This window comes from Eublepharis macularius, chromosome 9, assembly GCF_028583425.1.
Source record: "Eublepharis macularius isolate TG4126 chromosome 9, MPM_Emac_v1.0, whole genome shotgun sequence".
In the NCBI taxonomy this organism is placed as follows: domain Eukaryota; kingdom Metazoa; phylum Chordata; class Lepidosauria; order Squamata; family Eublepharidae; genus Eublepharis; species Eublepharis macularius.
In genome coordinates this window covers 71,500,626-71,527,949 of record NC_072798.1, presented here as the reverse complement: position 1 = coordinate 71,527,949, position 27,324 = coordinate 71,500,626, and the positions used below count along the sequence as shown (strand labels likewise).

At 41.3% G+C, this 27,324-nt stretch overlaps 1 protein-coding gene across 1 annotated transcript in view; it reads right to left on the bottom strand.

Annotated features, from left to right (window-relative positions):
• Positions 1-592: 592 nt before the first annotated feature.
• Positions 593-27,324, bottom strand: part of YAF2 (YY1 associated factor 2) — a 42,975-nt gene continuing 16,243 nt past the window's right edge. Inside the window, exons 3-4 of the mRNA XM_054987692.1 lie at positions 13,902-14,054; positions 593-2,173 (exon numbers count right to left, since the gene is read on the bottom strand). Coding sequence (XP_054843667.1) covers positions 1,936-2,173; positions 13,902-14,054 — 391 coding nt within the window. The 3' untranslated portion in view covers positions 593-1,935. The remainder of the gene's footprint in view (positions 2,174-13,901; positions 14,055-27,324) is intronic.

Genomic DNA, 27,324 nt, shown 5'->3' with positions numbered 1-27,324 from the left:
AATTTGCCTTAAATCTTTGTAATACGGTTAGATACTTGGTTCAGACCATCCTCCAAACTACACTTACTGTTTCCTCCTGACTTATGTATGATTTCCCATTCAATTTCCATTTTTAGTGATAACCATGATTTGCTACCATATCTAAACTGGAGAACTGTAGTTAGCAGGTTTCTGATTCTGATATATAAAGTGTTTATCACAGTGTGCCAATTAGGGCATTAGGAAAACTGAATAGCACAAAAAAGAAATTGAATGGGCTGCTGCATTAGTAGGGAGGGGAAAACAAAGCCACAACTTACTTTTGGTCCCTGAACTGAACCTGTATGTTCTGGCTAATAGTATTCTTCATTTTATTAACAATACAATCCTAAGGATGTATACACATAAGTCCCACTAAAGTTAATGGGACTTGCTCGCCAGTACATGCGTTTAGGATTCAGCCCTAGTCGCTCATGAAAACACTCCAAAAAGTTAATAATCATCTCCCATCCCACTGTGTTCTTAACAGTACTGTACTAGCATAAGAAATTATGAATAAATTATTTTGTATGTCAAAATGCTTGACTGATTGTAAACAAAATTGCAAAACCTATACTCATAAAAATATTTTATTGGAAATTTTACATAATACCGAATGGGACTGTAAATCTTTTTGTTCTGTATCTATATATTGCTAAATGCATAAATGTTCACAACTATGTCAAAAACAAAACTGCATTTTTCCTATGGTTTGCTCTATAATATTTAATAAAGGATCATTTAAAAAAGCAAAAGGTTGATATAGGAACAAATGTTATATATATATATATATGTATATATACACACACACGCACACATACATACACTCGCTATTTGCTTATTTCCTCACTCTGGTGCAACATTTAATATCACTGGTTGGGATCCCAAAGGCTGCATAGAGAGCTGTGGCTGAAGGAGAGAAACCCCAAGCCTACATAAATCTCTCTTGCAATTTTAAGAGAGACTTTGGATCCCAGCCTCTGTGCTGAACCGATATATCATTATAACACTGAGCAAGTCAAGGGTCAAGGAAAGAGGAGTAAGCCAAAATGAGAACAGTTATCACGTTTGGATTTAAGGTATCAACAGTAGTTAGATATTAAAATCTAGTTTTTTAAAAAAACAAAACAAAAATTCCTAATCATTTGAGAACAAGTCCATGTTCTATAACATAAAATACCAGTGTATACGGACAAGGTAGTACTACATTTGAATTATAAAGCTAAACAATAAATGCTTGTAACAGATTTACTGTCTTTCTTTGCTTGTAAACATTACAATAAATGTTCTAAGTGTGTGAAGAAAATATTGGAAAAGCCAGCGACATAATTCAGTAACAATAATCTAGTAAAATGTGTCAGACATTGGCAAAATTCATACAAATGTTTTATTTAATAACATTTTTCCTATTCAACCACACCAAGTACCAGCAGGTGTTTTAAGATAATCGTTACGAAAATTCTTTTGCAGCAATAGTTGATTAAATTGATCATTGACTTGCATACATATAACTATGTTTCACAATTCTCAAATAATACATATTTAGGCAGCTTGAACTATGTTATAAAAAGTTTTAATTCAGTACATGCCAATAGTATAGAATCCAAGAGTTGAGTAAGAATTCACTAAACTAAAAGTGGAAATGGACTTACCAGTAACACTGCATAAAGAACATTCAAACCACATTTTCATGGCACTTTTGTATATGGAGATTAAAAGTTCATCTGAAAATGTTTTGTAGGTTGCAATTAAATTTAATTCCATGGCTGCACTTTGCTTTTACAAAATGCATAAATCATATCTGAGTAAACATACAAATCGTGCATGGTAGATAACGTCATGAAAATGCGGTAATTGTTGGCCGAAGTGTATATTTGCAAGTTTTGGGGAGACTAAAGAAACTGGAGGAAATAAACTTTAATGAGATTCTCCATTCAACGATGAGGCTTCTCCTCTAGGTGACGATGACCTGGACATTCCTCTCTCTGTATTATCAGAACTAGAACCACTCTGACTGTGCTGATCAGCAGAAGCTGCGCTGGAGGCAGGTGGTGATTTAGTTTTTTCCTTAAAGTCTGTAATAATCACTGTCAGATCACCCACTGTAACTTCCAAGTGTTGGGCACTACTTCGATCCACGTTTTTCAACCTGGGCCTAAAACAACATGAACAATCAAATTATAAAAAGATACTTCATATCTCCCAATCTAAAGTTTTCTTTGCATAAGAAGCTGTTGTATTCTGAGTTAGAATATTGGTTAGTATTGTAGTACAGGACTATAAATTATTATAAGAGTACTATAATGGTACAGTATTATTGGCAACAGCTTTTCAAGATATCATACAGAAACTTCAGCCTTGCTATTTAAGATAATTGGAATTGAAAATGCAATGGAATAAAACAGATTTTATAAATGCAAAGCATGTGTTCAGCCGCTGAGCTCTGGTCACTACTCCGTCAGCTGAAAACACTACTGTTTTGTAAATACTGTAAAAACAATATTGTAAATATAGTTATACAGCATATATGGCTAACAAATGCTTTATAAAAAGTCATTCAAAAATTTCATAAACCCAATAGAAAAAATATAGTTAAGGAGAAGATTGAGATAATGGGAGTAGATGGGGAGGGCAGCGATATCTAGAGAGAGTTTGATGGAAGAGAATCATCAAGCAAGAAAGTACAAAAAGGGAAAGAGAACTGCTTGATGCCCTTTTTTCTCTTAACCTTTTATTTTCAAAAACTCAAAAATGACTGTTCTATAAGTGACAGCAGACACAAAAAATCATTTTAACGTGGAAATTCTTCAATCAACTGCCATACACAAAGATCAAGATCAGCATTATGAAACAGAACATCTTCACACCCTCTGCTCCACCACTGCTGAGGAATGCTCATATGATGACTCTGACTTCAGTGGCTGGCTGTTAACATATGGAATGGCAATCACACGGGGTCAGGTGGGAGATCAAATATTATTTCTTGTAGGAGCCCATCTCTGCATGTTCCTTTGTGGCAGAGAGAATGGAAAATTAAGCTCTTATTTTATCATTCCTAGTTTAGTCAGATCTAGTCAGTGATCCATGCTGTAGATACATCTCGACTGGACTACTGCAATGTGCTCTGCATGGAGCTACCCTTGACGAGCGAGCAGAAACTACAGTTAGTGTAGAATACTGTAGCTACACTGCTGGTTGGATCCAAATACTGGCTGCCAATCCAATCCTGAGTCTAACTCAATTATTGATCTTTAGGAGGTAGTTGAAGATAGTTTTATTTAGAACTATATTCAATTCATTTTACTTTTTATTGATAGTTTTATCTAGTGATTTTAAATTGACGTTTTTATGTATTTTTATGTCTGCTGTAAGGCACCTTGAGCGCCCTAAGGTAGAAAGGAGGCAAAAAAAAGTTTTATGAAGAATTTTTCTGTAACACCCTTGGAGTCTTTCTACAGGAGACATCTTACACAAGAACGCTGAAGTGCAGGAAGACGCAATGTTAGCCGGGAAGCATAGTTTTAAAAGACAGAGCCAAAGGCTCTGTTAGTTTCACCTCTCTACATAGAGCAGGCAGAGATCGCTCAGAGGGTTTGTTCATTTAATCTCCGCCTCTCCAAAGGCTCTGTCAGTTTCACCTCCCCTTCAGGAGATCTAAGTATCTCACTGTTATCCTGTTTTGTTTCTTTTGTGAGAGCACTTCATGGGTTTTAGCAGAAAATAGTGTTGCCCCTTCAAATGGTAAGTCTTCCACTTTGCTTCTCACTTCTGTTTGTAACCCACTATAGTGTAACCAAGAGTGTCTTCTAGTGACAATTCTGTATGCCATGGCTGTTGCAGCCAGATCTACTGTATGCCTTCCAGCATTCATCTATTGTTTTGATAATTTAATTGCTTCCATTTGTAGCAATTCAACTGGGACTTTTTCTGGCAAGGAAGTCCATATAAAATGTTGGTTTCTCCCAAAGAAAGAGCTGATATGCTCCTATTGTGGTTTCATAATTTGCCACTTTTAGTGCTAAGGCAGCAGTGGAATACTGTTTTCTTCCAAGAGCATCTAATTTTCTTCCCTCGTCAGCAGGTGCTGCTTAGGACCCAGCTTTATATCTGGCTTTGACCTCCTCCATTACAAATGAAGAAGGTGGTGGGTGTGTAACCAGGTAAGGGTAAGATAAGGGTAATCCTCTTGCTTGACTCTGTATGTGGATTCTGCTTTTCTAGGCGTACGTGGTACTGATGCTGGTTTTTCCCATGCAGCTTATATTACATCCAATAATTCTTCTAAAATTGGAAAGGCAATGATGGAGTGTGCATCTGAATAGAGTCTTCTTAATATTTTATCCTTTGGTCTTGTATCTAATAAGGCAACATCTATTTCTAACGTTTGAGCCATCCAGAGAATTTGCTCTGAATATAATCTCAAGTCCTCAGTAGGACTAACAGATACACCTCCTCTGACTGCTTCATCAGAAGATAAATATGCTACAGATTTGGATGCTACTTCAGAGTGAGATCAAGCCTCTTCCATTTCTGATTCAGATCCCCCTAGTTCAAGTTGTCTAAGTGTTAGAACAGAGATTTTTTGTTCAGCCCTCTTTTCATTCATGTGGAGTAAAGCAATGTTGAGATTTTCTGCAACGGCAGGGCTGCCAATAAGTGTGCAGTGTTGGATCTCAGTGCATTTCCCTTAGCATCAATAGATCTCCATTGGATCTGATCTGATCACTGGAATCAACTCCAGTTGTTGAGCAGATCTCCATCCTCTTGGATCTGATGGCATAGGATCTGGTTGTAGCATCTCTGCCAATGACTCTGTTTCAATTTCTCCTTTGGTTCTGTATAATTCCGGTGATCCAATCTGAGAAGATGGTGTGTCATGGAGGTTACAACTATTTCCGCTTGTTCCTCATCTCTTATCTAGTCTTCACATAGTGGAGAGTGTGTTTTTGATTTTGCTGGTCCTTGCTTAGAACAATGTTTATGTTCTCCATACTTTGTTTTCTTGGGGAGGCTCTAATAAGCTCCTTGAAGTCAACTTGGAAGACTTTCTGCTGATTTCTGTCAGATCCGGCCTTGGAACCAATGGTCTGGATCATACAGGTTCAGATCTTTTTTCACACACCTCCACAGTCTCTGAAGTTGCTGGGTTTGATAATACTTTTTCTCATAAGGATGCTTTTAAACATGTAGCTCTTTTGTGCTGAGCCTTGGCATGAAATTTTGGCATATTTTACACATTGTCACATTGTGACCTTCATCTAGGCATAAGAAACACACACATGTTCATCTGAGTGTGTCATCTTCACTGAGCATTTTTATACTTCTTAAAGAGTGCTTTTTGAGATATTTTGTACAATATTTTTGAATGTATCTTTTACTGCTACAGCTTCAGACATTCTCCCAACATGACAGGAAAGAAAGAACTAAGGAAGGGTGGGGTGCTCCATCCATTGGCAGGGTGACCATTGGGCAGGAATGGATGTGTGCTGACAGAGGGAGTGCCCCTTAGAGTTCTACAGCTTGAAAAATCCTTGTTAAGAATGAAAATGAAAAATACATTTTCTGTTCCCAAACCATATCTGAAACTGTATCCTGATTTCTTCCAAAGTAGCCTGCGGCTCAAAAATGACGAACTTCTCTACCACCTTATAAACTTGAGATTGGCCTATAATTTCAAAGTTCTAGTGGTTCTAGAAAGGGCTTACTAACAAGTGGCCTAATAGTCTCCTCCAGAAGACAGATGGCCTCTTGACTCACAATGAGGTGTGCCTACCATCATTCTAACAAACCAGTCAGTCCTCCATTATTAGCTTTAATTGACCAAGCTGGGTAAAGGTCAAGTATACAGGAGGTAGATCAAACAGTTGTCTATATCCTCAGCTTGCAATCACTAAAATTTTGTGCAAAGGACCTGAATAATAGGAATATAAGGACAATTTCAACATAGAAACAGCATCTCATGTGGATTCAAGCTGTTTTTTCAGCAAAGTGCTTCACAATGATATTTCAACAGGTGATTGAATAGTTCTTGTCTTGAAGTTTAAATTGAATAAAGCCAGAAAACTTGACGGTGGTATAAAAGTAAGACCACTCTGCTGCTAATCACCATCACAGAGCAGACTCTAATATGAGTTCTAGTTTCTATTCCGTTACACTTATATCTCCACTTTGATTTTATAGTTTAGTTTATTGTATGTATTCCTTTCCTCTTCAAAAGTAAACCCTGGGAAAAATGGAAACATCTATTTATTGCATTACAAGTATACAAGTTAGCAATCACACTTTAGTTAGATTTAATATACTATTATCAGTTAAAAAAAGCTAATAGGCAATTTTGCTATATTTTTCTGTACTATGTAAAAGAATGCCTATGACAATGATCTAAATTCCTTAAAGATAGTTGATGCTTGCAGAATGTGAGTCATATCTACTACTACAGTTCAGTATAGTGAATGAGTATAGTGAGTTCAGTAGTATAGTGAGTAAGGCTGCTAACTGGACAGGAAAAGAGTCCTGTCCCTTTAATAGAGGTTTAATGAGTGGAAATGGGCAGTTGAAACTTTTCAGGGCATGAAGTTAAATAACATTAACCGCAGTTGGTTACACATCAAACTGATATTAAAGGGACAGCTAAATGGACTAATTTAAAAGCTGGCAACCCTAACATAAGCTGCCTGATCAAGATTTGAAAGTAGCTTGGATTAAGCAGGTGATACTGGCGAGCCTTAAACATGGTTAATTTGGCTGCAGGTGTAACGCTTAAGGTAAGCAGCAGTAATTATTGTTCCTAAAAAGGCAGTGTGCAGTTCTACAGTCTACTTCTCCCGGATCAACTATCTAAGATATTTAGAGCATTATGTGAATAAGTGACCAAACAAGGCCCAGATAGATAAATGCACTGTGTGCTCATAATGTATGAACATATGTACAGTAGCATTTTAGATCCTCACACTCATTGTGGGAGGCTTGTCCTACAGTGATATTACATGCTTCTGGTGACTAAAAATATGGGCCTGGGTTTTTCTCATCTTATTACTACTTGTTCCCGCTCCTCTATGACTTTGTTTGTGTGGTATGGGAGAAGTAGATGATGTGATTCATTATGTCCTGAGATGCCCTCTTCTTTTGGACCCCAGAAAAAACAGTGTTTCTTACCTGTAACTGTTGTTCATCTAGGTCTTCCGTGCAGGCACACATGGGACTGCGCACGTGCAGGCCTGCCAACTTCGGAGATTTTTAAAGCTCAAAACGCTAGGGGGCGCCCTCGCCTCTCAGCGCGCATGCGCGGCCGTCTTTCCTGCCAAAAACGGCTCCTAAGAGGTGGGGTGCGCCCGACGTACCCTCAGTCCTCTTTCGCCACTGCTCTACAAGTAAGTACCAAGAGGATTAGCAGGGAAGGAGGGAGAGTATGTGTGCCTGCACGGAAGACCTAGATGAACAAGTTACAGGTAAGAAACACTGTTTTTCATCTGCGGTCTTCCTGTGCAGTCCCACATGGGAGATTATAAAGCTTAAATACCTGGGTGGAGGTGATAGATAGCCGTCACAGGAAGATTGAGTGTAGGACTGACGTGCCCACTGTTGTTTCCTTCCTGTCTAGGACGTCCAGAGCGTAATGCCTGACAAACCTGTCAGCAGAGGCCCATGTTGCTGCTCTACCGATGTCCTGCAGTGGAACGCCTCTCAGGAGAGCTGCTGATGTTGCTTGAGACCTGGTGGAATGAGCATGCACCTCCAAAGGACAAGGCAAGTTCATAACTTTGTAACATAACAAAATAGTTTGAACAACCCAACGAGCTAACGTTTGAGAGCTGGCTTTATGGCCCTTTTTCGGGCCTGCAAAACATAAAAACAAATTGGAATCTACTCTAAAATTCTTAACACGATCTAAATAAAAAAGCAGAGCCCTACGTACATCTAGGGTATGAAGGGCCCTGTCTGCCTCAGAAGCGTGCTCCCTAAAAAACACTGGTAGAGAAATCTCCTGAGACATATGGAACTTCGACAATACTTTGGGTAAGAAATCCACCTTAGTTCTAAGCACCACCTTTTCCAAATGGATCTTCAAATAAGGGGGCTCAGAAGATAATGCCGCCAGCTCCCCAACCCTCCTAGCTGAGGTAACTGCCACCAAAAACACCACCTTGAAGGACAGGAAGTGTAGTGGACATGTGGACAAAGGTTCGAAAGGCTTGGACATGAGCCTAGTCAAGACCAAGGGCAGAGACCACTGAGGAACCACTGCCCACACTTGAGGGAATAAATTGTTTAACCCTTTCAAAAATAACTTTGACGTGTAATGAGAAAAAACAGTCTTCCTATCAACAGGGGGGTGAAAGGCAGAAATAGCTGCCAAATAAACCTTAAGGGATGAATTAGACAACCCTTTCTGCTTAAGGTCCAAAAGTAAGTCCAAGACTGCAGAAAGTGGAGAGGCAAACGGATCCAAGTCTCGGTCTTGACACCACAGAGAAAACCTGTTCCACTTTACAGTGTACGACTGCCGGGTGGACAAACGCTTAGCATTTTCCAGCACGTGCATTACTCCCTCAGAGAATCCTTGTTCGGGAGGATCAGCCAAGCCGTCAGTCTGAGTTTGTGCACATCATGGTGAAACACCCCCTTCCACGACAACAGGTCCGGCCAAAGCAGGAACTGATACCTCCTCGTGTGCAGTCTCATGAGTGTATGAAACCAAGGCTGTCTCGGCCAAAATGGAGCCACCAGAATGGCCGCCGTCCTATCCAACAGAATCTTGCAGATGACTATGGCGAACAGAGGGAACAGATAGTAGAAGTGGTCGGACCACTTTAGCTGGAAGGCATCCCCAAGAGACTCGAGGCCGACTCGTCCTCTTGAACAATACCGGGGAGTCTTGTGGTTCTCCTCTGATGCAAAAAGGTCTAAGTCGGGGAAACCCCAGTCTGAAAAGACAGGACGTAAATGCACATCTTGAAGGGACCATTCATGATTGTCATCCCGCAATCTGCTAAGGTGATCAGCAACTGTGTTGTCCACCCCTGAAATATGAACCGCTAACACCCATACTGAATGGTCAACTGCCCAGTCCCAGATCCTCATAGCTTCTGTACATAACCGGACAGAAGCCGTGCCTCCTTGCTTATTCACATAGAACATAGTAGTAGTATTATCTGTCAGGATCTGGACCGTTTTATTATGAATCATATCAGAAAAAGAGACTAAGGCATAGAAAATTGCCCTCAGTTCCAAGAGGTTAATGTGTTCTGCACACTCCGAGTCATCCCACAGCCCGTGAGCATAAGACCCATTACAATGAGCGCCCCATCCTAGAGTGGAAGCATCTGTAGTAATCGACACTTCAGGTTGTCTATACCCAAACTTCACACCTCCCAGTAGGTTAGAACCTACCAACCACCAGTCCAGGGATAGGAGAACCTTACGAGGGATACTAAGTTTTCTGTTTTGAGAATCCCTCTCAGGGCAATAGACAGACACAAACCAGAGTTGCAGAGGGCACATTCTAAGCCTAGCCAGGGGAATTACAGCAGTTGTTGGTGCCATATACCCCAGCAACATCTGAACCAGTCTAGGAGGTTGAAATCTGCATCGTTTAAACTTGCTAACCAAAAGTTTAATCTTATTGGCTCTATCCTGGAGTAAGAAACCAGAGTCCCTTGTGCCATCAATTACAGCTCCTATAAATTGCGTGACCCTAGAGGGAAACAGCTGAGACTTCTTTTGGTTGACAAACAATCCCAACCATAGCCAAATGGACAAGGTAGTGGAAATTTGTCTCTCCACATCAGCAGCTGAGTGACCAACTATGAGCCAGTCATCAAGGTAAGAGAAAATACAACAACCTTGTAATCTCAAGAAAGCAATGACCACAGCCACACATTTGGTGAACACCCGAGGGGCGGTGGATAAACTGAAGGGAAGGACCCTGTACTGAAAAATGCGTGTACCATATGTGAAATGCAGAAATTACTTATGGTCAAGGAATGTAGATATATGAAAGTAAGCATCTTTCAAATCTAAAACACCAAACCAAGATTGAGAAGGTATCAAGGCCAAGACCGTCTGTAAAGTGGTCATCTTAAATTTGCAGGTCTGAATAAATGCGTTCAAACCTTGAAGGTCCAAAATGAGGCGGAGACCTCCATCCTTCTTCTCTACAACGAACAGATTAGAATAAAAACCAAGAAGGGAGGAGCTATCTGACACCTCCTCAATCGCACCCTTCTCCAAAAGAGCCGTCAGCTCAGACACTACCCCGGGTTGAGTACTCTGGGGGGAGAAATTAGGCAGTCGGAGACCAGGCCATTGTAAAAACTTAACTTTATAACCGTTTTTAACTATTTGCAACACCCAAGAATCGGAACAAATGCAGCACCATTCAGAAAAAAAGGAAGCTAGCCTGACCCCAAACAAGGGGTCAGGTCCCTGCAATAGACAGAATTGCTTCTGAGAATGAGCTGGTTCTTCCGCCTGCTGTTGATGGCCTCCCTATTTGTTCTTTTGGCCCAGTCTTCTCTGAGAAAAAGACGTTTGAGGGCTCTGATAACGCCGTTGAGGTTGGTAACCATACCCGTGGTAGAGGTGGAAGCGCTGGGAACGGCCTCTATTAAAGGGCCTAAAATTGCGATCTGTTGGAAGCTTGGTGCTGAGGCAATACTCCATAGGAGCATGCTGTAAGTCTATCTTAGTCGTCGGTTTTGTCCGAGAAGAGTGTATGCCCCTCAAAAGGGAGGTCCTCCGCCCTGTTTCTGGTCTCCACAGGCAAGGTGGTCGATCTTAGCCAAGCAAACCTGCGGATGACAAGCGCAGACAGCAAGGATCTTGCTGAGGTATCTGCCATGTTTCTAGCTACATTGATTTGATGACGGGATAAACGAACCGCCTCTTCTTGGATTACCCAAAGGAAAATCCTCTGATCTTCCTGTAAATGCGGGATAAAGGTGGCCACCTTGTTCCATAACAATAACTGGTAGGCAGCCATCATCGCTGCATAATTGGCAATTTTAATGGCAAAGGCTGATGATGTATAAACCTTCCTGCCCATCGAGTCTATTTTCCTGCTTTCCTTGTCAGATGGAACCGAAAGCGACCCCTGCTTAGGTCTGGTCTGCATATCCTGTTACCAGAGACAATGGGGGAGAGTGCGAAGACAAAAACGGGCATAGATCATCTCTGACCCGGTACAAGTTCTCCACCCGCTTGTTGGTTGCAGGGGTGGAAGCTGGTTTCAAATTCAGTCCCATAAGGAGCTCAACAAAGCCCTCGATCATGGGAAAAGCAAGGGCTGGCGTCGAACCAGAATAGATATGTTTCAGAATCTTATCATTAGAACGTGGTTCCGTAGAAGCCACTTCCAACTCGAGTGCCTTTGCCATCCTTAGAAGTTCGTTATAGGCATGAAAATCATCTGTCGGAGACGCCTCCTCCGAAGGTCCGATAGCACCATGTAGGGAGTCAGACGGGGGAGAATCATAGGGTTGGTCAAAGCGGGTACCGTCGTCCTGTTCTGAATCAGACAGTCTAGGGGTCCTCCAGGAACCCGGGTAGGAATAAGCCCGCAGGGAGGGTGATCTCGAATGGTGCCTAACTGCCCGCTCGGAAAAGTACGAATCCTCCCTATAATACCGACGCGGTGGAAATCTCAAATGAGAACCAAAATAAGGGCTTCCTCGATCTTGACGAGAGCCTCTCCTCTCCCTCGAACGACCCCTCTCACTTCAAGAGGAACAGGAGGACCATGATTCCTGAGGGGGTGATCTGGATCTCCCCGACGGTGTAGGAGGTTTTTCGATTACAGATACTTCTTCCTCAGTAGGACCCTTAGAACAGGGAGTACTACCCCGAGAGCGATGGCCATCGGAACCACAGCGTTTCTTCCTCGGTGGATCAGAGTCCCCTGCAGCCTGACTTTCTGCTGGCTGTTGCGGGGTTATCACAGCCTCCAAGACCTGTTTATCACGTTTAGAAGAGTGATGTTTTTTCTTCTTCTTCTTACTTAGGTCGGAGCCTGAGGCCACAGATGGTCTAGCTGGATCCGAAGATTCCGGAACTACGGGCTCGCTATGTTGGCTCCATCAGTCCAAACTTTTTCCGCTCCGGAGTCCTTGGTTCCGATGTCCTCTGAGTCAGAGAACCTTCACGACTAAGGTGAGATTGTACAGTAAGCGGTTCCGAGGGGGCCCTAGGCCTGGGTTCCGACGGAGTCGGATCCAACATCGAAGCCGTTGGTTCCGATGTGCTGCGAACCGAAGCTGACGGGTCCAACTGTCGGGTGTGCTTTTTAAGATCCAACGGATCAGCTGGTTTAGATGAACCCGATGCGGTGGAAGATGGGACCGGATCAGTAGCTGCCATGGCATGCTGCCACAGGGAGGCCTGTGGCCTGATGGAAGTAATTGTAAATGGAAAAGGGATATGGAAGGATATTCTTAAGAATCTCTGACAACTCTGCTCTTTGAAAAAGAATCTTGGAAACGGACCCTATGAGGATCTGGACCGTCCGTTAGAGAATTCTGTCGCAGTACTATCAACATACACCAGAAGAACATAGGTCTACTCAGGATCTGCGACATTCACAGTGTCTGGAATCACCCTTGGACTATGCCTATATTGTATTTGATTGCAAGGCAAATTTGATTCTGTATATGAGAAACAGTGTCATAGGATGCCAGAAAGCAATTGCACTTTAATTGTAATAATTATAGCACCTTGAGCACGAGACACTTTAATTAATTGGTTACAGGATATATGGAAAGCCTGCATGGTTGAGGTCGAGGGAGGTTGCAATATGTGGTATAGTTCTTGGACGTGTTAAGAATGAATTGAAATATGAAATTAATCATTACATCCCTTATGTATTGTTAAATAAATAATTCTGGAAATAATATATTAAATAACATATGTTTTATTATTAATTGTGGAGACATTATTACCACACGGGGATTTTTTTCTTGCTTGACAGGGAGGCCTGTAGCTGACCTGCGCGTTTGGCTCTGGCTTTCGGGGTGAACGTACGGTAGTGTCTACAAGCCTGCGTATTATGGGTCTCCCCCAAACAATATAGGCAGTTAGAATGCCCGTCAGATTTCGTCATCTTTCGGTCGCAAGACACGCACTTCTTAAACAAGGCTTTTTCTGACATTCTTACAGTATCCGAAGAAAACTTGCTGGAGAATGGATGAGCTAGAACCTCTGAAGTCGGTGGCAAAAGAGGAACTGAGGGTACGTCGGGCATGCCCAGCCTCTTAGGAGCCATTTTCGGCAGGAAAGACGGCCGTGCATGCGTGCTGAGAGGCGAGGGCGCCCCCTAGTGTTTTGAGCTTTAAAAATCTCCGAAGTCAGCAGGCCTGCGCATGCGCAGTCCCATGTGGGACTGCACAGGAAGACCGCAGATGAACAAATTTATTTCTAATATTTTGTCCTTATGGGAAGGGGTTTCAGATATGGAAAAAGTAACATTTTTGTTAGCTGCTGAGGACCTTTATGTTTCTAACAGAGTTGCTTTGTATGCATTAGCGGCAAGAAAGATCAGACTGAAACGTATGGAATAATAGTACAAGTGTGTTTTGAATATGTTTTAATCTGGACCTGACCCTGTGTGGCTATGTTCTGTATTATGTTGCATTATTTTGTTACGACCTATGGTCGATACAATAAATTACTAATACTACTACTATTACTACTCTCCCACCAGGCAGATGAAAAATCTATTCTTTCAATCTATTCTGTCTCAGTAATATACACATTTGAATACTGAGTCAAATTGGTCTCCATGTTCTGATAATCTTAATTATCATAAAATAACTTTAACTGTTTCAAAAAATGTACAGAAGGATAGATACCAAAACGGTTTTCAAAGAAAACAAAACTTTTCAGAAGTTTACCTGGTTTTCTTATGACTGTTCTTTTTACTAGCAGTTTCCTTTTCACTTTTTTCCTTTTCTACTTTGTCTTTTTTCTCTTTCTTTGATTGCGTGGGGGGCACAAATTGCTGGGTCACCTGTTGTGCAACCAGTTGAGAGACAGGTCGAGGTTTCCTGTGTACATACATAAAAGAGTTTAAACTCCTTAGCATCAGTGAAATTTCTGCATGAGACCTGATCAATGAGTACCATACTCACTAAACCTCCAGCCCTAACTAGATCTATTCACCTCATTCTTTATAGAAACTTAAAGCATACAGCTAGACTCAGTGCAACTTAAAGCAATATAATGGCAGAAGTTGCCAGGAGAAGCCTGAAAAGAACATATTCTCTTCTCACTGATCTTAGATTCCTGCTAAAGTCCAAAGGCTGCAGCAACACTATAAAAGGAAGCATTATATGGCAAATTATTGGAAGTTTTGTTGATTAAATCTCTTTAATCACACCAATAGTAATAACAGATCTCAGAAACATAAGCTACTTATGAAGATATTTGTTAAATCAGGGCAATTATTAGAAAAAATCATAATTGTCAAAATATTTCTTAGAAACAAGCCCATCTAGTTCTAGAACATATGTTACATATTCTCTTGCATAAATAAGACACTGTGATGTGTAGGTTTACATTATTTGTCCTGCAAAATGGCAAAAACTAAGATATGTGCTAAGGTAGTACAGAATGCAACAGTTCACAGCTCTCTCTCTCTCTCTCGGGTAATGTTCACAATTTTGCTTTAATAAAACAAAGGGTGCAATCCTATGCACACTTACCAGGAAGCAAGCACCACTGAACATTATAAGACTTAATTCTTCACAGACATATACAGCATTGTATTGCAGCATGTTTACAGCACCATTTGCAGGTAGGGAGAGCATATCTCAGAGATGTGCTGGCATAGTGCCGTACTCTACCGTAGCCAGCTGCTGGCAAAGCTATGCTGTGGACCCCCACTAGAACAGCACTGGTGCAACCCTCCACCCTGATAAAGTAAGTAGCAGGACCAGGAGCACAACAGGAGTTGGTTGGTTCCCAAAACTGTTCCACATTGGGAATGCCCCCCAGCACTGGTGTAACATGCACCATCAAAAACTACAGCATAACCCATAGGTGTCCATGCAATGAAAAAGGCAAAATGCCCCCCACACCATGCAGTCTTGTCCACAAGCCTCAGTGTATCAAAGAATGCTAACTTCATGGCATGCCTTTCTTGCATCTGCCTTCTTGGCCCAGTGGTTTGGTTGCTGGTCTTGGGTGTGGGAGCTATGGTTCAAGTATTGCCTTTGTCTTTTTTTTCTTTTCTTTTGGAGAAGGAGGGTGCTTGGAGCAGGTATGGTTCTCTGTGGGCAGCACTTATGCTGTCAGTCAAACCCTTGCCAGGGGACAGGTGGGCTTCTTGTTTTCTGCAAGTGCGCCCTTCCCCTGTGTTCTATGGAGGGACATTCAGGCCACATGCCTCTGTAGGAAGTGCAATGTTGCTGGGTGATTCCTCCTTGTCCCCTGGCACTCCATAGGGGGGACAAAGAAGTGTTGAGGGGCAGCAGCTGCATCCACAGGCTGCACTTGTGTGCGCCACTCAGCGCAATGTCACTGCATGCCAGTGTTTGACTGGTGCTAGGGTTGCTATGAACTCTGGCATGTTTGCTGAGCAGTTCCAGCCTTGTTTAGGTGCTTGTGTTTTCTCCTTGAGTAATGTCTACATTACTCCTACCAGTACCACCACTATTAACATCAGTGACTGCCTGCCACCACTGTAGTCTCCCTCAGGATAGGGCTGCTCAAGTTTTAAATTCCTTAAGCATGCCAAGCAGTACAATTTTATATGCTAAGTTATAAATGATGCCTTTTCATTTTTTATGGTTTTTATTTTTATAGTTTTGGGTTTTTATAGTTAATAAGAAAGTAATGCAGATAACTCTTATTTCTCCATCCCTTCTGTTGTTCTAAAATAAAAAGAGGGAAGGGGTTCCTATGTCTTCAAAGTATCCAGAAATTTTACATACTCACTTTTAAAATCACATACAAGCCAGTTAATGTCATAAATCTATCCTAGCAAGTAAGAAATGTAAATTTGGTACTGCTCTCCAATCAAGAGCACAATTTAGCCATCTTGTCTTTATTTATTAATGAAAATGTATAATTCAGGGAGCAAATTTATGTATCTTCTATATGAACATCATTACGATTGGTAAATACAAAAGGAAATATATATTATGTATTTAGACATAAGTTATAACAGCAAAAGCACTGATAACCTCACAAATAATGATTATTAAAATATTCATAATTAAAAAATAACAAATGGCTCTCAATTACATAGAACACTTTACAAACGAACGTCCTTCAGAAATTTGCAAACTGCAATCCATTTTTGATACTCTTACAAAAGACATGTTTCTTGCAGCATGTGCAAGAGCTAAACTACCATTTTGGGTAATGTCATCCATACTGGTTCACAGTCTCTCCCATCTCATTTTTTCCACCTCTGCTGAACACTGGAGGTGATGAAGAAAATCTATCACATGTTGTTCCTGAGAAAGTTCCACAGGAGTGAATACATCTTATAGAGGAGCAGTTTGTGCCAAAGTACACTTGCATCCAATGAAGATTAATTCAAGTTCACTACAAATAGATTTTATATTATAATATTTATTTCTAAAATAAATGTGATAACTTTCACATATGCCAAGTGTAGCACATACATGAAGGTAGTAATGAAGGGTCAGAAATGTAAATGACTAAAAACTTAGGCCATAAATTTCCATGAAGTTATGTAAGATTAAACCCACAGAATTAATGTAACTGTCTAAAGGATTACAGTCTACAATTCTTGGAAGTACATTTCATAACTTTTCATTCCTTCTGGAGTTTAGGTCAAAAGTAGGGTGAAACATACCAGCACTGATTCCATTTTCTTTTTTTAAGTTGAAGTTTTTATTATAGAAAAATTAAAAGAGAAAAGGGGGAGGGGGAGAAAGGTACATATAACTAATAGAAGCCTAGGGCGGCCTACACAAAGTAACCTACAAAAAACAAAACAAAAAAAATCTAGCTCATATCTTTAGTCATTACAGTTTTCCCCCTGTGACACTTCATTTTTCACATCCATTATTGAGCCAGCGTTTTAAAGCCAAAAGCACAGAATAATTTCAGAAGTGAAAAAACAAATGAAGAGAGACAAAAACTTCTCAGGAAGACTCATTGTTATTCAGTCGGCTTATCTTCAAGGCTGTTCCTCTGCAGTACATTCCAACTTCACATGCCAGACTGTTTATCTTGTCAGGTTGTAAAAAACAAAACAAAACAAAACACATAGGCTTCCAACATAGCAAAAAGTTACTCTAAGTCCGTTTGAAACTTTCTTTTTCCAATATAAATAAAGCAAGTTCCTGTACATTTATTCATTTCTTTTCATTCTTATTTTTCAACATGTAAAACATATCCAAATTAGGAAAGAATTAAGAGAAACTTTCTCACCAAGCTGAATAAACCATTCTGTATCACATGTTTCAAATGTTTAGTAGATAGGATTGGGAGTGGGTTGTCCTTTCGGTCCAACACAGCTTTCGATGGAATTGCATTCCCGGTCCTCAACTCTTCAACATCTGACACTGTCCCAAAATGGTCCAGGCAGTCGAACTCACCAAATGAGGCACAAATGGGTATCTTCGATCATTCTCTTATTAAGAATGATAAATGGCTGGAGAAGAGCTCTCCAGTCACAAAAAAATCAGCTGCTTGTCTCTCCCACAAAGCGGGAGCATCCGGACGTCATTCCTCCCAGAAGTCAAATCCTGCGCTGACTCCATTTTCTGAAAATCAGTTTCAACAATAATTTTCTGCAATGTGTGGCTGCTTTCAGATCATTTTATTACCTGCCAGGAACTGACAAGTGTCAATATTGCAACATATGCACACCTGAAAATTCCACTAAAATGCTCTAAATATTATTAGGATCACAGTCTTGATGAAGATGGGTGAGTTGCACTACCCAGTCATAACCACTGAACACAAACAAGAGACAGAACAGTTATATATATACAAGCAGTTACTGCCAAGGCAGTAGTGGTAAAAGAAGACAGACACTAAAGTAATGTTTCCATAGTATGCGCACACACTAGTCTTCATCAACCAGCACAAACTGATGACAATGCACATCCATGCTGATCACTGAACCCAACTGCCCATGCGTATCACAAAAGGATCATCATGGCCAAGCCAGCCTCTTTTCCATAGCTGCTTAGTGATGCTCTCCAGTACAGACCAGTAGTTTGTAAAACATGAACCCTCAGATGAGTTGCAGGATCCTGTCTGTTGGGTTGCAAATCTGTATAGAGCCACCATTTTTGTAGCATTTTGGAAGCTCTGCTCTTCTTCTCTTTGCATGCAAGCTGACAGGAGTATCAGGACAGTAAGGCAAGGTCAGACAACAGCAGAGAGAATTCAGCACAGCTGAGGCCAGGGGCACTGGATCTTCCTTTTCCTGTCACATGACACTGTTGTCATCACTGATACTACCTGCTTGCTGCTCAGGGGCTCCCTGCCCTTTCCTGGGGCTGAAAGGTGGGTTCAGGATCTGGAGCGATTGAAGATCACTAATACAGACTTGTACGGGGTTACAGAGCCCTCCCCCTCAGACTTACCACAGTCCCGAAGGGTCCAGCAGCCAAAGAGACACCAAGGATAGGGGCAGGGGTTGCTGAGCCAGAGCTTTCAGAGGAAATGGCTAACAAGGCTCTGAGAGCTGCAGCTGCACTGCCAACAAGCGAAGCTCCAAGAACAGCAGCCGCACTACCACCAAGCCAAAGCCACAGCTGCGGCCGGGGCACAAGGGCTGGCTGATGGGCAAAGTTCTGAACACCGGGACCATGCCAGGACCACCCAAGGCACATTGCCACCAGTGGAGGTCCAGGCTGCTCCCCCCAGCACGAGTGAGTACAGCCTGGCCCACGAAATACTCCAGGGAGCAGGCCCCCACAGCCAGCCAGGATGGGGCAGCCAGAGGGCCTACTGGTGCAGCAGCTCAGCCATACTACCTGGAAGGAGCCAGCCAGCCCTGCCCTGCAGGGAGGCCTTAAAGGGTCAGTGAGGAGCAGGGGTGGGCCTCTAGAAACCCTCGGTGGGCCTGATGATCTTAATCTTCTATAAAGAGAAGCAGTCTGAATACTTCCACAGTTTCATTGCTCTAGCACAGTAACCAAATAAGACGAGCCACTTGCAAAACCTGAATTTTCTGTTGTAAGTTTAGTCATTCATTTTGTCTAAAAAAATTTCCCTTTTATTTATAAAACGAGGCACCACCGCATACATTATTACCTTGTATAAGTACAGTAGCATAGCCTTGGTCAAAAACAAGAGGAGTGATGTTTACTGGAAACATACCAGTGGAAATGAGATTCAATCTCATGGCTTCCTCTGCCTCACTCGAGGAACATTACCCTAGGACAGACTGACAAACAGAAAGACATAGAATACTGCCTGGTCAGTTTAACTGTTAAGAGTCTTTCTGGCTGTTCTTAGCATATTTTTTAATAACTAGGAAAATAGTAAAAAAATGATCATTTATCAGAGAGGAGGAGGGGTAGCAACTGACAAGTGGTATGCAATTGTAGCTAAACTACTTTAAAAAAAATTTATTGGGTTTTTAAAGTAAACGGGGGGGGGGGGGGGGTTTACAACAAGACATAAACATTTAGCAGATTCATATACAAGACACATATCCATCCGCCCAGATACAAAAAGCCACTATATATGTAATTAGCGCCCCATATACCTTCAAAATTCCCTTTTATTTTCTATAGTCTTTATTTAATTTCTATACTTTTTAATCCACTTACTCTGCTCCTTATATCATTTCTAATAATTTTTTCTTTTGTGCATCTTATAGCTAGATCACATTTCACCTCTTTTACCTTTTAATCAGGGATCTTAAATCCCTAATCATTCCAGGAGTGGGAGATGGAAATAGCAAAACATAAAGTATCAGCAGGGCAGTAGTATACATCAACATAAAATAAAAGAGCAATTTTTATGCTAATTTCCCCTCTTTCTTATATCTGTTCTGGCCATCCCTTCCAAACTTGTCTACTTGAATTTTCATAATAGTAAGGGTGAAGAGGCCAAATCAATATTTAGTTTAAAGACAATTTTATATTCTATAAAAAATATCTCTTTTATCTATTTTGTTCCAGCCAAATTTATATGCTTGGGTTTTCATACTGATAAGGCTAGGGTAGCTAGTAGCTCCTTCATCTGTTTTATTTTGACCATCTGCACTTGTTTACTTGGATTCTCATACTTGTAAGGTTAAGAAGAGCAGGTGGTCATTTAGCTTAACCACTATTTTGTATTCTGAGGAGGAGTACAGTCTAAGAACAATTAATAAATTCCAAAGGCCCACTTATCACATTATCACTATCACTTTAACAGTAGATATACAAAGTCTGTTATAATATAAAGCCCCCAAAATTTTCACTAAATCTATACTGCATATCATTAAACATATAGAGGAAGTCTAAATCATAATCCATAGTTCTCCTTCTTTCTTACTTTCAAAATAAAAAAGGAAAAGAGAGAACAGTAGTAAAACCAGAGAGCTCTATAATTCCATCAATCTCCCTCTCTCAACTCTTCAAAACATATACAGAATATATAGTGTTTTATATATATATATTAAAAAAAAGAAGGGAAGAGCTATAAAGGAGGTTAGGTCTGCATTATTGGATCCTAATCTGGTTCTGATTCTTGTTTTTTCTTTTTTCATCCTGTAAAGTAGTACGTCCAATCTTTAATCCATCTGGACCACCAAAGGTAGATTCCCTTGTCTTCCAGCCATTTCTGAAGGGGGTCGATATGAATGTTGTTACTTCTCTGCTTGTTTTTCTGCTTTAAGATCCACTGCACTCTTTTTTCCCCTTTCAGTAGTGACATGCTGGGTTCTCTCCATGCAGGTCTGCTTCGTGGCTCCGCCTTTTTTTTTAATGCTTTGTATCTTCAAGGAGACGTCCTGGTAGAATCGTCCATTTTGTAGACTGTGTCGCAGACTGTTTTTCCCCTTATTTGGCTCTATTTTTCTTTCAGTTAGATCTGTCCCTTTAGAAATTTTTTCTGCATTGTCATTTCTTGTCATCCTTTTCCACTCCAAATATCCCGTCTGCTTTAATTAGTAGTTCAGTCATTAATTTAGATATTTCTTGCAAATTAGAGAGTACTTCTTCCTCCCAAGAAGCCATTTCAAAAAGTGGTAAAAAGCTTTGTTTTGGTTAATTATGTTCAAAGATTTGTAGCTTTCCAGCAATCTGCTGAGAGAGTCTCTTTAGAATTCCTCTCCTGTCTCTGTCCCCCCCCCAGCTCGCTCAAGCAGCCATCTCGCAATCAAGCTGGATTGCCCTCGTAAAACCATAAAACAATTTGCTTACTTGATGGAAAGCTGTGGGATCACTTGAGCTGTCTTAAAGTTGTTTTTTATATGTCTTGTTAAGAATCTGCTTTTCACTGTAGTTTATTGTGGCTTGCCGGACTCTCGGTTTTGCAGCTTTGTAGCCATATTGGTTCCTTCGTTGGTCCTTGCTTTCAGAACCGGTATCAGGGCTTCTGCGGGTTTGCCAGACCCCCTAAGCTCTTCCACCTTGTTCCAGCCTGCCTCCCCTCTCCAGGGGGAGGGCTTGGGGGCCCAATCTCTCAGGTCCCAAGGAACCAGGAAGGTCACAGCAGGGAGCTCATAAAACTCCCGTCATAATTTCACTGCCTCATACCGGAAGTCCCCAATTGTAGCTAAACTGCTTTAAAAAGCAGTTGTGGAGATGTAATTTGTAAATAAAAACAAATAGCTGTACACAGTAAAAAGTTTAAAAAGTACTAAAAATTAATATTATACCATATACAGAATTATTTATTAGTAACCTACAAGGGAGAAGAGAGCTTTCTATTTATGTTTAGTATTATTTTTTTCTGTAATTTGTAATGCCCTAAGACATACTCTGCTGTTTGCATTATGATTAAACTTTTAAGTATAATTTGTGTGCCGAGTCTAAACTTTAAAGATGAACCTCCGCTTTTAAATATTTTTCAATATTTCAATACTTTGAAAATGCAAGTAGTATCTATATTCTATAATTCTTTTTTGATATCTTTGATATCTTACTGTTTCAGCTCCGGAATCCTCACTGTAACTACACAAAAAGAGAAAGAATGTAAGCTCTAAGCAGCACAACCATTTCTTTAAAGCAACATATACTGCCTATATAGATTCAGTACCTAAATTGTTTAATAATCCCTACAGAGTTTTTTAAAAGCAGGGAAAGCTAGTCTGCCAGGCTCTGATATAGACATGTTGAGTGTCACTTAGAAAAGAGACCCGATAAGATTTTGTCTCTGTGCTCTGGGGAAGAGAGATCTCATCAAGGACTGGTTGCTCCATCTACAACTGACACAAGTCATCCACAATTTGTAAGGCAGCAGCTGCTCAGATACAGAGCAGCTATCCTGCTGCTTCAGCTCAGTTTTCATTGTATGGACCATTTTAAAAAACACTCCTGAATAGCATAAGAAAGTGCTTCCAAGTAGGAAGGGTGGAAATCACCCCCATGCCCTGCAGCCTCAATCAAACCTACTTTGGAGTGGAATTTTGTTTTGATATATAGCATTATGTTGTCTGAAACCTATGTTTATATATATTTAACTCTTGTCAGTGTAACAGTATTGTCAAAACAATCTAACATACAGAGGATTAGAAACTTCCAGTATGTCTTCACCAGCTGTTTGTCCGAAACATAGTATGAAGAGATCATAACGTCTGAGCGCAGTCTTCAATAACAACAACATTTGATTTATATACTGGCCTTCAGAACAACTTAATGCCCACTCAGAGCAGTTTACAAAGTATGTCGTTATTATCCCCACAACAACAATCACCCTGTGAGGTGGGTGGGGCTGAGAGCTGTGACTGACCCAAGGTCACCCAGCTGGCTTCAAGTGGAGGAGTGGAGAATCAAACCCGATTTGCCAGATTAGAGTCCTGCTGCTCTTAACCACTACACCAAACTGGCTCTCAGAACTCTGCCTCCACACAGTGGAGATTTAAACTCAGGTTTCCCAAATGCCATGACCCGGATGGTTCAGGTAGCCCAATCTCATCAGATCTCAGAAGCTAAGCAAGGTTGGCCCTGCTCAGAATTTGGCTGGGAGACCACCAAGGATGCCCTGGGTCAGTATGCAGAGACAGGCAATAGCAAACCACCTCTGAACATCTCTTGCTTTGAAAACCCAAGCAGGAGTCAATGTAAGTTAGCCTCAACTTGATGCCGCATGCACACACACACACACACACACACACGCACTTCCCAATCCAACTTCAATTTTTAAAATTGCCAGTCAACCATGTTTGCCTGTGATTCCTTTAGACTAGCTCTTCCTTTCTGCTGTTGCATAGCCATAATTGTACTGTTTCTATCCTGATGAACTGTTTCTAATCCTTTGTACTGTTTCTAATCCTCTGAGCTACTGTTTGAACATCTGTCTAAAGGCATGCCTGAGTGTGACAGGAACAAGAAGTCTGCACCAGAGCCTCTATACTGATTTAAAATTTTAAAAATGCCATCACAAAGTCCAAGATAAAAATAGGATTTGAAATTGGGCAGTGGGATTATAGATTTGGACTATAATGTTCAAACTATTAAATTGCACCCAAAAAAGCCCATTTAAATCAACAGGCTTGGATTGGAGTACCTGTGCACAGCACTGCACACTTTCAAAGGAAATGGAGTGTTGAGTGCCTTCCACTCCAGTTGCATCCTAACTCATTATGGGCAGACACTGATGTGTCCTTGATGCTATTCCTGAAATATCAAGCAAGGTTGGGATCCCTTGGTGTTGTTGACTTCTCTTGATGTGGCAACAGGGCACACATTGTATGGAAGAGATTCAGAGGCAAAGCAATAGTTACTATATTGAAACCAAAGGAGAAAAATTCTATAAGCGTTATTAGCAGCATTTTTGTCTACATAATACAAGTTGTATGAAACCACCTAGGCAAGATGACTCTGGCAGTGCCAGAACACTGTTGAAACAGCACAGAACCAGTTCAGTATCTCAGATCTACCAGCTAGAGTTATAACAGTTCATATACATAAAAATTAAAGTGAGAGGAAGCCAAAATCAAAAGTTATATTGAATAAAGATTAAGCTCTCTCTTGTAGTGGTGGCAGTCTAACAAAACATGATGCCAACAGATTTTTGCTTTTCCCCTTCATTGTTGGCTTTTTGTTAGAAAGTGACTTTTTCAAAGGGTTTACAACATTTCATCGCTGCTGCTACTTCTGTTACCAGGGTCTCCCTTCCCAGATCTGTGCTGTCTGCTCTGACTCCATCTTGGTTAAGTTTGTTTTGGCAGCCGTTTTAGGAGCAAGCAATGCCATACTTTGGAGAAAGCCAAGCTCTCTTCAGGCTATGCCAATAAGTGGCCATAACTTTGGGCAGAAACTAATTCACTGATGGGACATCTGCAAGCCTACCCATTGCCGCAGGGGCTTGCACCCACCTAGACCTGACAATATAATTTCGGCAGCAGCAAGTCTTGCTGAGCACAAAATCTAATCACTATCAAGAGCCAGGTGAGCTTGATTACCTCTACTGACCTTGTCTGAATGTCTCATACCAACCTGCCACAAGCATGGGTGAAGTCTCCACCTACCAGCCTTTTTGACCACTTTGCCTAGATGTAATCACCTTTTGTTACCTTTCTGGGAAGCCTCCCACTCCTAACTCACTCAAAGTCAGAAAACCCACAGATTCTCATCTTGGACTCTGGATTCCTGGACATTACAATTATGTCTTTGATATTCTTTTGTGCATATTCCTATAACTATCTGCCTGCCAAACAGCGTAGTTTAATCCCCTCTGTTGGCTCAAAGGCTGCCCACTCCACTCTCTTTTGGATCCAACCAGCCTTTTCCTTGGAATCTTCAGAAACTCTGCCTGTTCTCTAATCTTAATCTCTGGATCATCAAAGCAAACAACATACTCCACTAGCTCAGTAGATTGAAGATAGGTAAACTCCTCCTCTGTTCATTCTTTTCCTCTGGAAAGTCTCCTTTCCCCTTCTTTAAATCCCCCCTCTCTTTATGTTTGCGTACATTTTCAATCCCTGTATCCCATATTCCCTCAATGGATTCTAAACTTTGCTTTTAAAAAGCTCTGGTTGTTTCGTGCTTACTGGTAGCCTATTAAAGGCACTCTGAGCTTGCTTCCATGCTATCCAGGTAAAAGATCCCTAAATCATATGATCTGCTCTTCCTAAGTGGCAAGTGTGTCAATTTTTCGCTAATCAAATTGCGGAAGTGGGAATTGGGATCCCTCTGATCCTGAACTTATTTCCTCCAAATTGGTTGTGGTTCTGGGTAAGAGTCCCAAATCCAAGTCAGAGAATCCATGCACGTAAGGATACATGTGAAGGGGAGCACATGTGGTAACACCTCCTTATCTAGCCAACTGATTGACTTATCTGCTATGTGTATTCTTTTTGTTTGCTAGTTATTGTTGTTAATCTGTCTTTCTATCATTATATTTTAAAATGTTTTGTTGTAAACTACCTTGCAGCTATTTTTGGATAGAAAGCCAGAATACAAATGGGAGAAAAACATAAAACAGTTAATTAAATGAATTCTACAAACAGTATACCCAAGATAGCAGAGCTAGGTAAAACCTGAACTATAATTTTATTCAAATGTATGTGTATTTAATATCAATAGATGATAAAACAGACGTTTTGGATAGTAATGAATATAAGCTCAATCGTAATTTCTTAACCTAAGATGTAGTGGTGATGGGTGATAACTTTAACACCTATTAATACTGGGTTGTATCTCATCAGCTTTTTGCACTGACAAAATAAGGAAGAGTGGCTCCTTTCCACCACTGAATAGTGTATACTGAGGAATGAGGACAAAACTATGGACAAAGGCCACACAGGACAGAGGCTGCAATGAGGACAGAATCTGGGAGGATTGTGTTTAACACCTAGTAGTCCCTAACCCAATGACAGTTATGATAAACAGAATCTCCATGTATAGACACCATAACTATCAGATACAAGAGGGAAAACAAGGTAGATGACTACTGCCATTATGTCCTGGCTTGTGAACATCCTAGAAACATCTGGCTGGCAACTGTTAAAAGAAGAATGCTGGACTAGCTGGTTCTTTGCTTTATCCAGCTGGCAGTTAGCCAGTTTTCTTCCTTTAATTTCAATTGAAATGACAGAACTACAATCTGAAAAACTGACAGATGCATGTGCATTGCTACTGCTGTTTAATTTAAAAGCTAGTAGGTCCCTCCAGCAGCAGGAACTGCTGTAAAAAAAATCAGCAAGTGAGGCTTGGGTTGTGCACACTGCTCTCTCCCTGATGCACCTCTGGAATAAGTTATGTGAGCAGTATTACTTTTTTATTTTGTTACTAGAAACAAAGCCCCGTTGTGGGGTAAAAATACAACTGAAAGGGTGAGCAGGCAGGCATTCCCTCCTCCTCCATCACTGATCCCAGCCGGTGAAGGACGGGGGTGGTCATTGTCATCTCATCCAGACCTGATCTCAGCAACATGAAGGGGTAGTGGGCTTTGCTACCTGCTGCATGTCTGATACCCAGCACAGGCTGAGTGAAAGGGGGCAGGCATTGCCACCTGCTCCATTCCTGATCCCAGCCGGGAGAAGGGAAAACGGGCATTGCCTTCTGCTCTGTGCCTGATTACGGCTGGGTGAAGGGGGGTGGGCATTGCCATCTGTTCCGTGCTGGGTGAAGGGAGGAGTAAGCACTATCTCCTGCTCCTCACCTGATCCCGACAGGTGAAGGTGAGAGGTGGGCTTTGCTACACGCTCCATTCCTGATCCCAACTGGGTGAAGGGGGTGTGGGCATTGCCACTTTCTCTGCTCCTGATTCCGGCAGGTTGAAGGGGGGGGGTAGAGATTGCTGCCTGCTTGGCGCCTGATTCCAACAGGGTGAAGATGGGATGGGCATAGCCACCTGCTCCGTGCCTTATTCCAGTAGGTTGAAGGAGGCAGGCATTGCAACCAGCTCCAATTCTTGTTCTGGCTGGGTGAAGGGAAGGGAATTGTCTCCTGTTCTGTGCCTGATCCAACCCAGGTGAAGGTGCTGGGCAGGCACTGGCACCTGCTCCACTCCTGATCCCAGCTGGGTGAAGGGGACGGGTATTGGATCAGGGTACTCTTAATAAAATCCTGGAGTATATTTTTAATTGCAGTTTTATCACAGTCTTTTTTTATCACAGTATGTTACATGGTTTTGGGTAAAATGCATAGATTCTTGCTTTTTTAAACCCAGGTGGTTCTGTGTTTACAGAAAGCAAACTATAAACGGGGTAAGTAGCTGTAC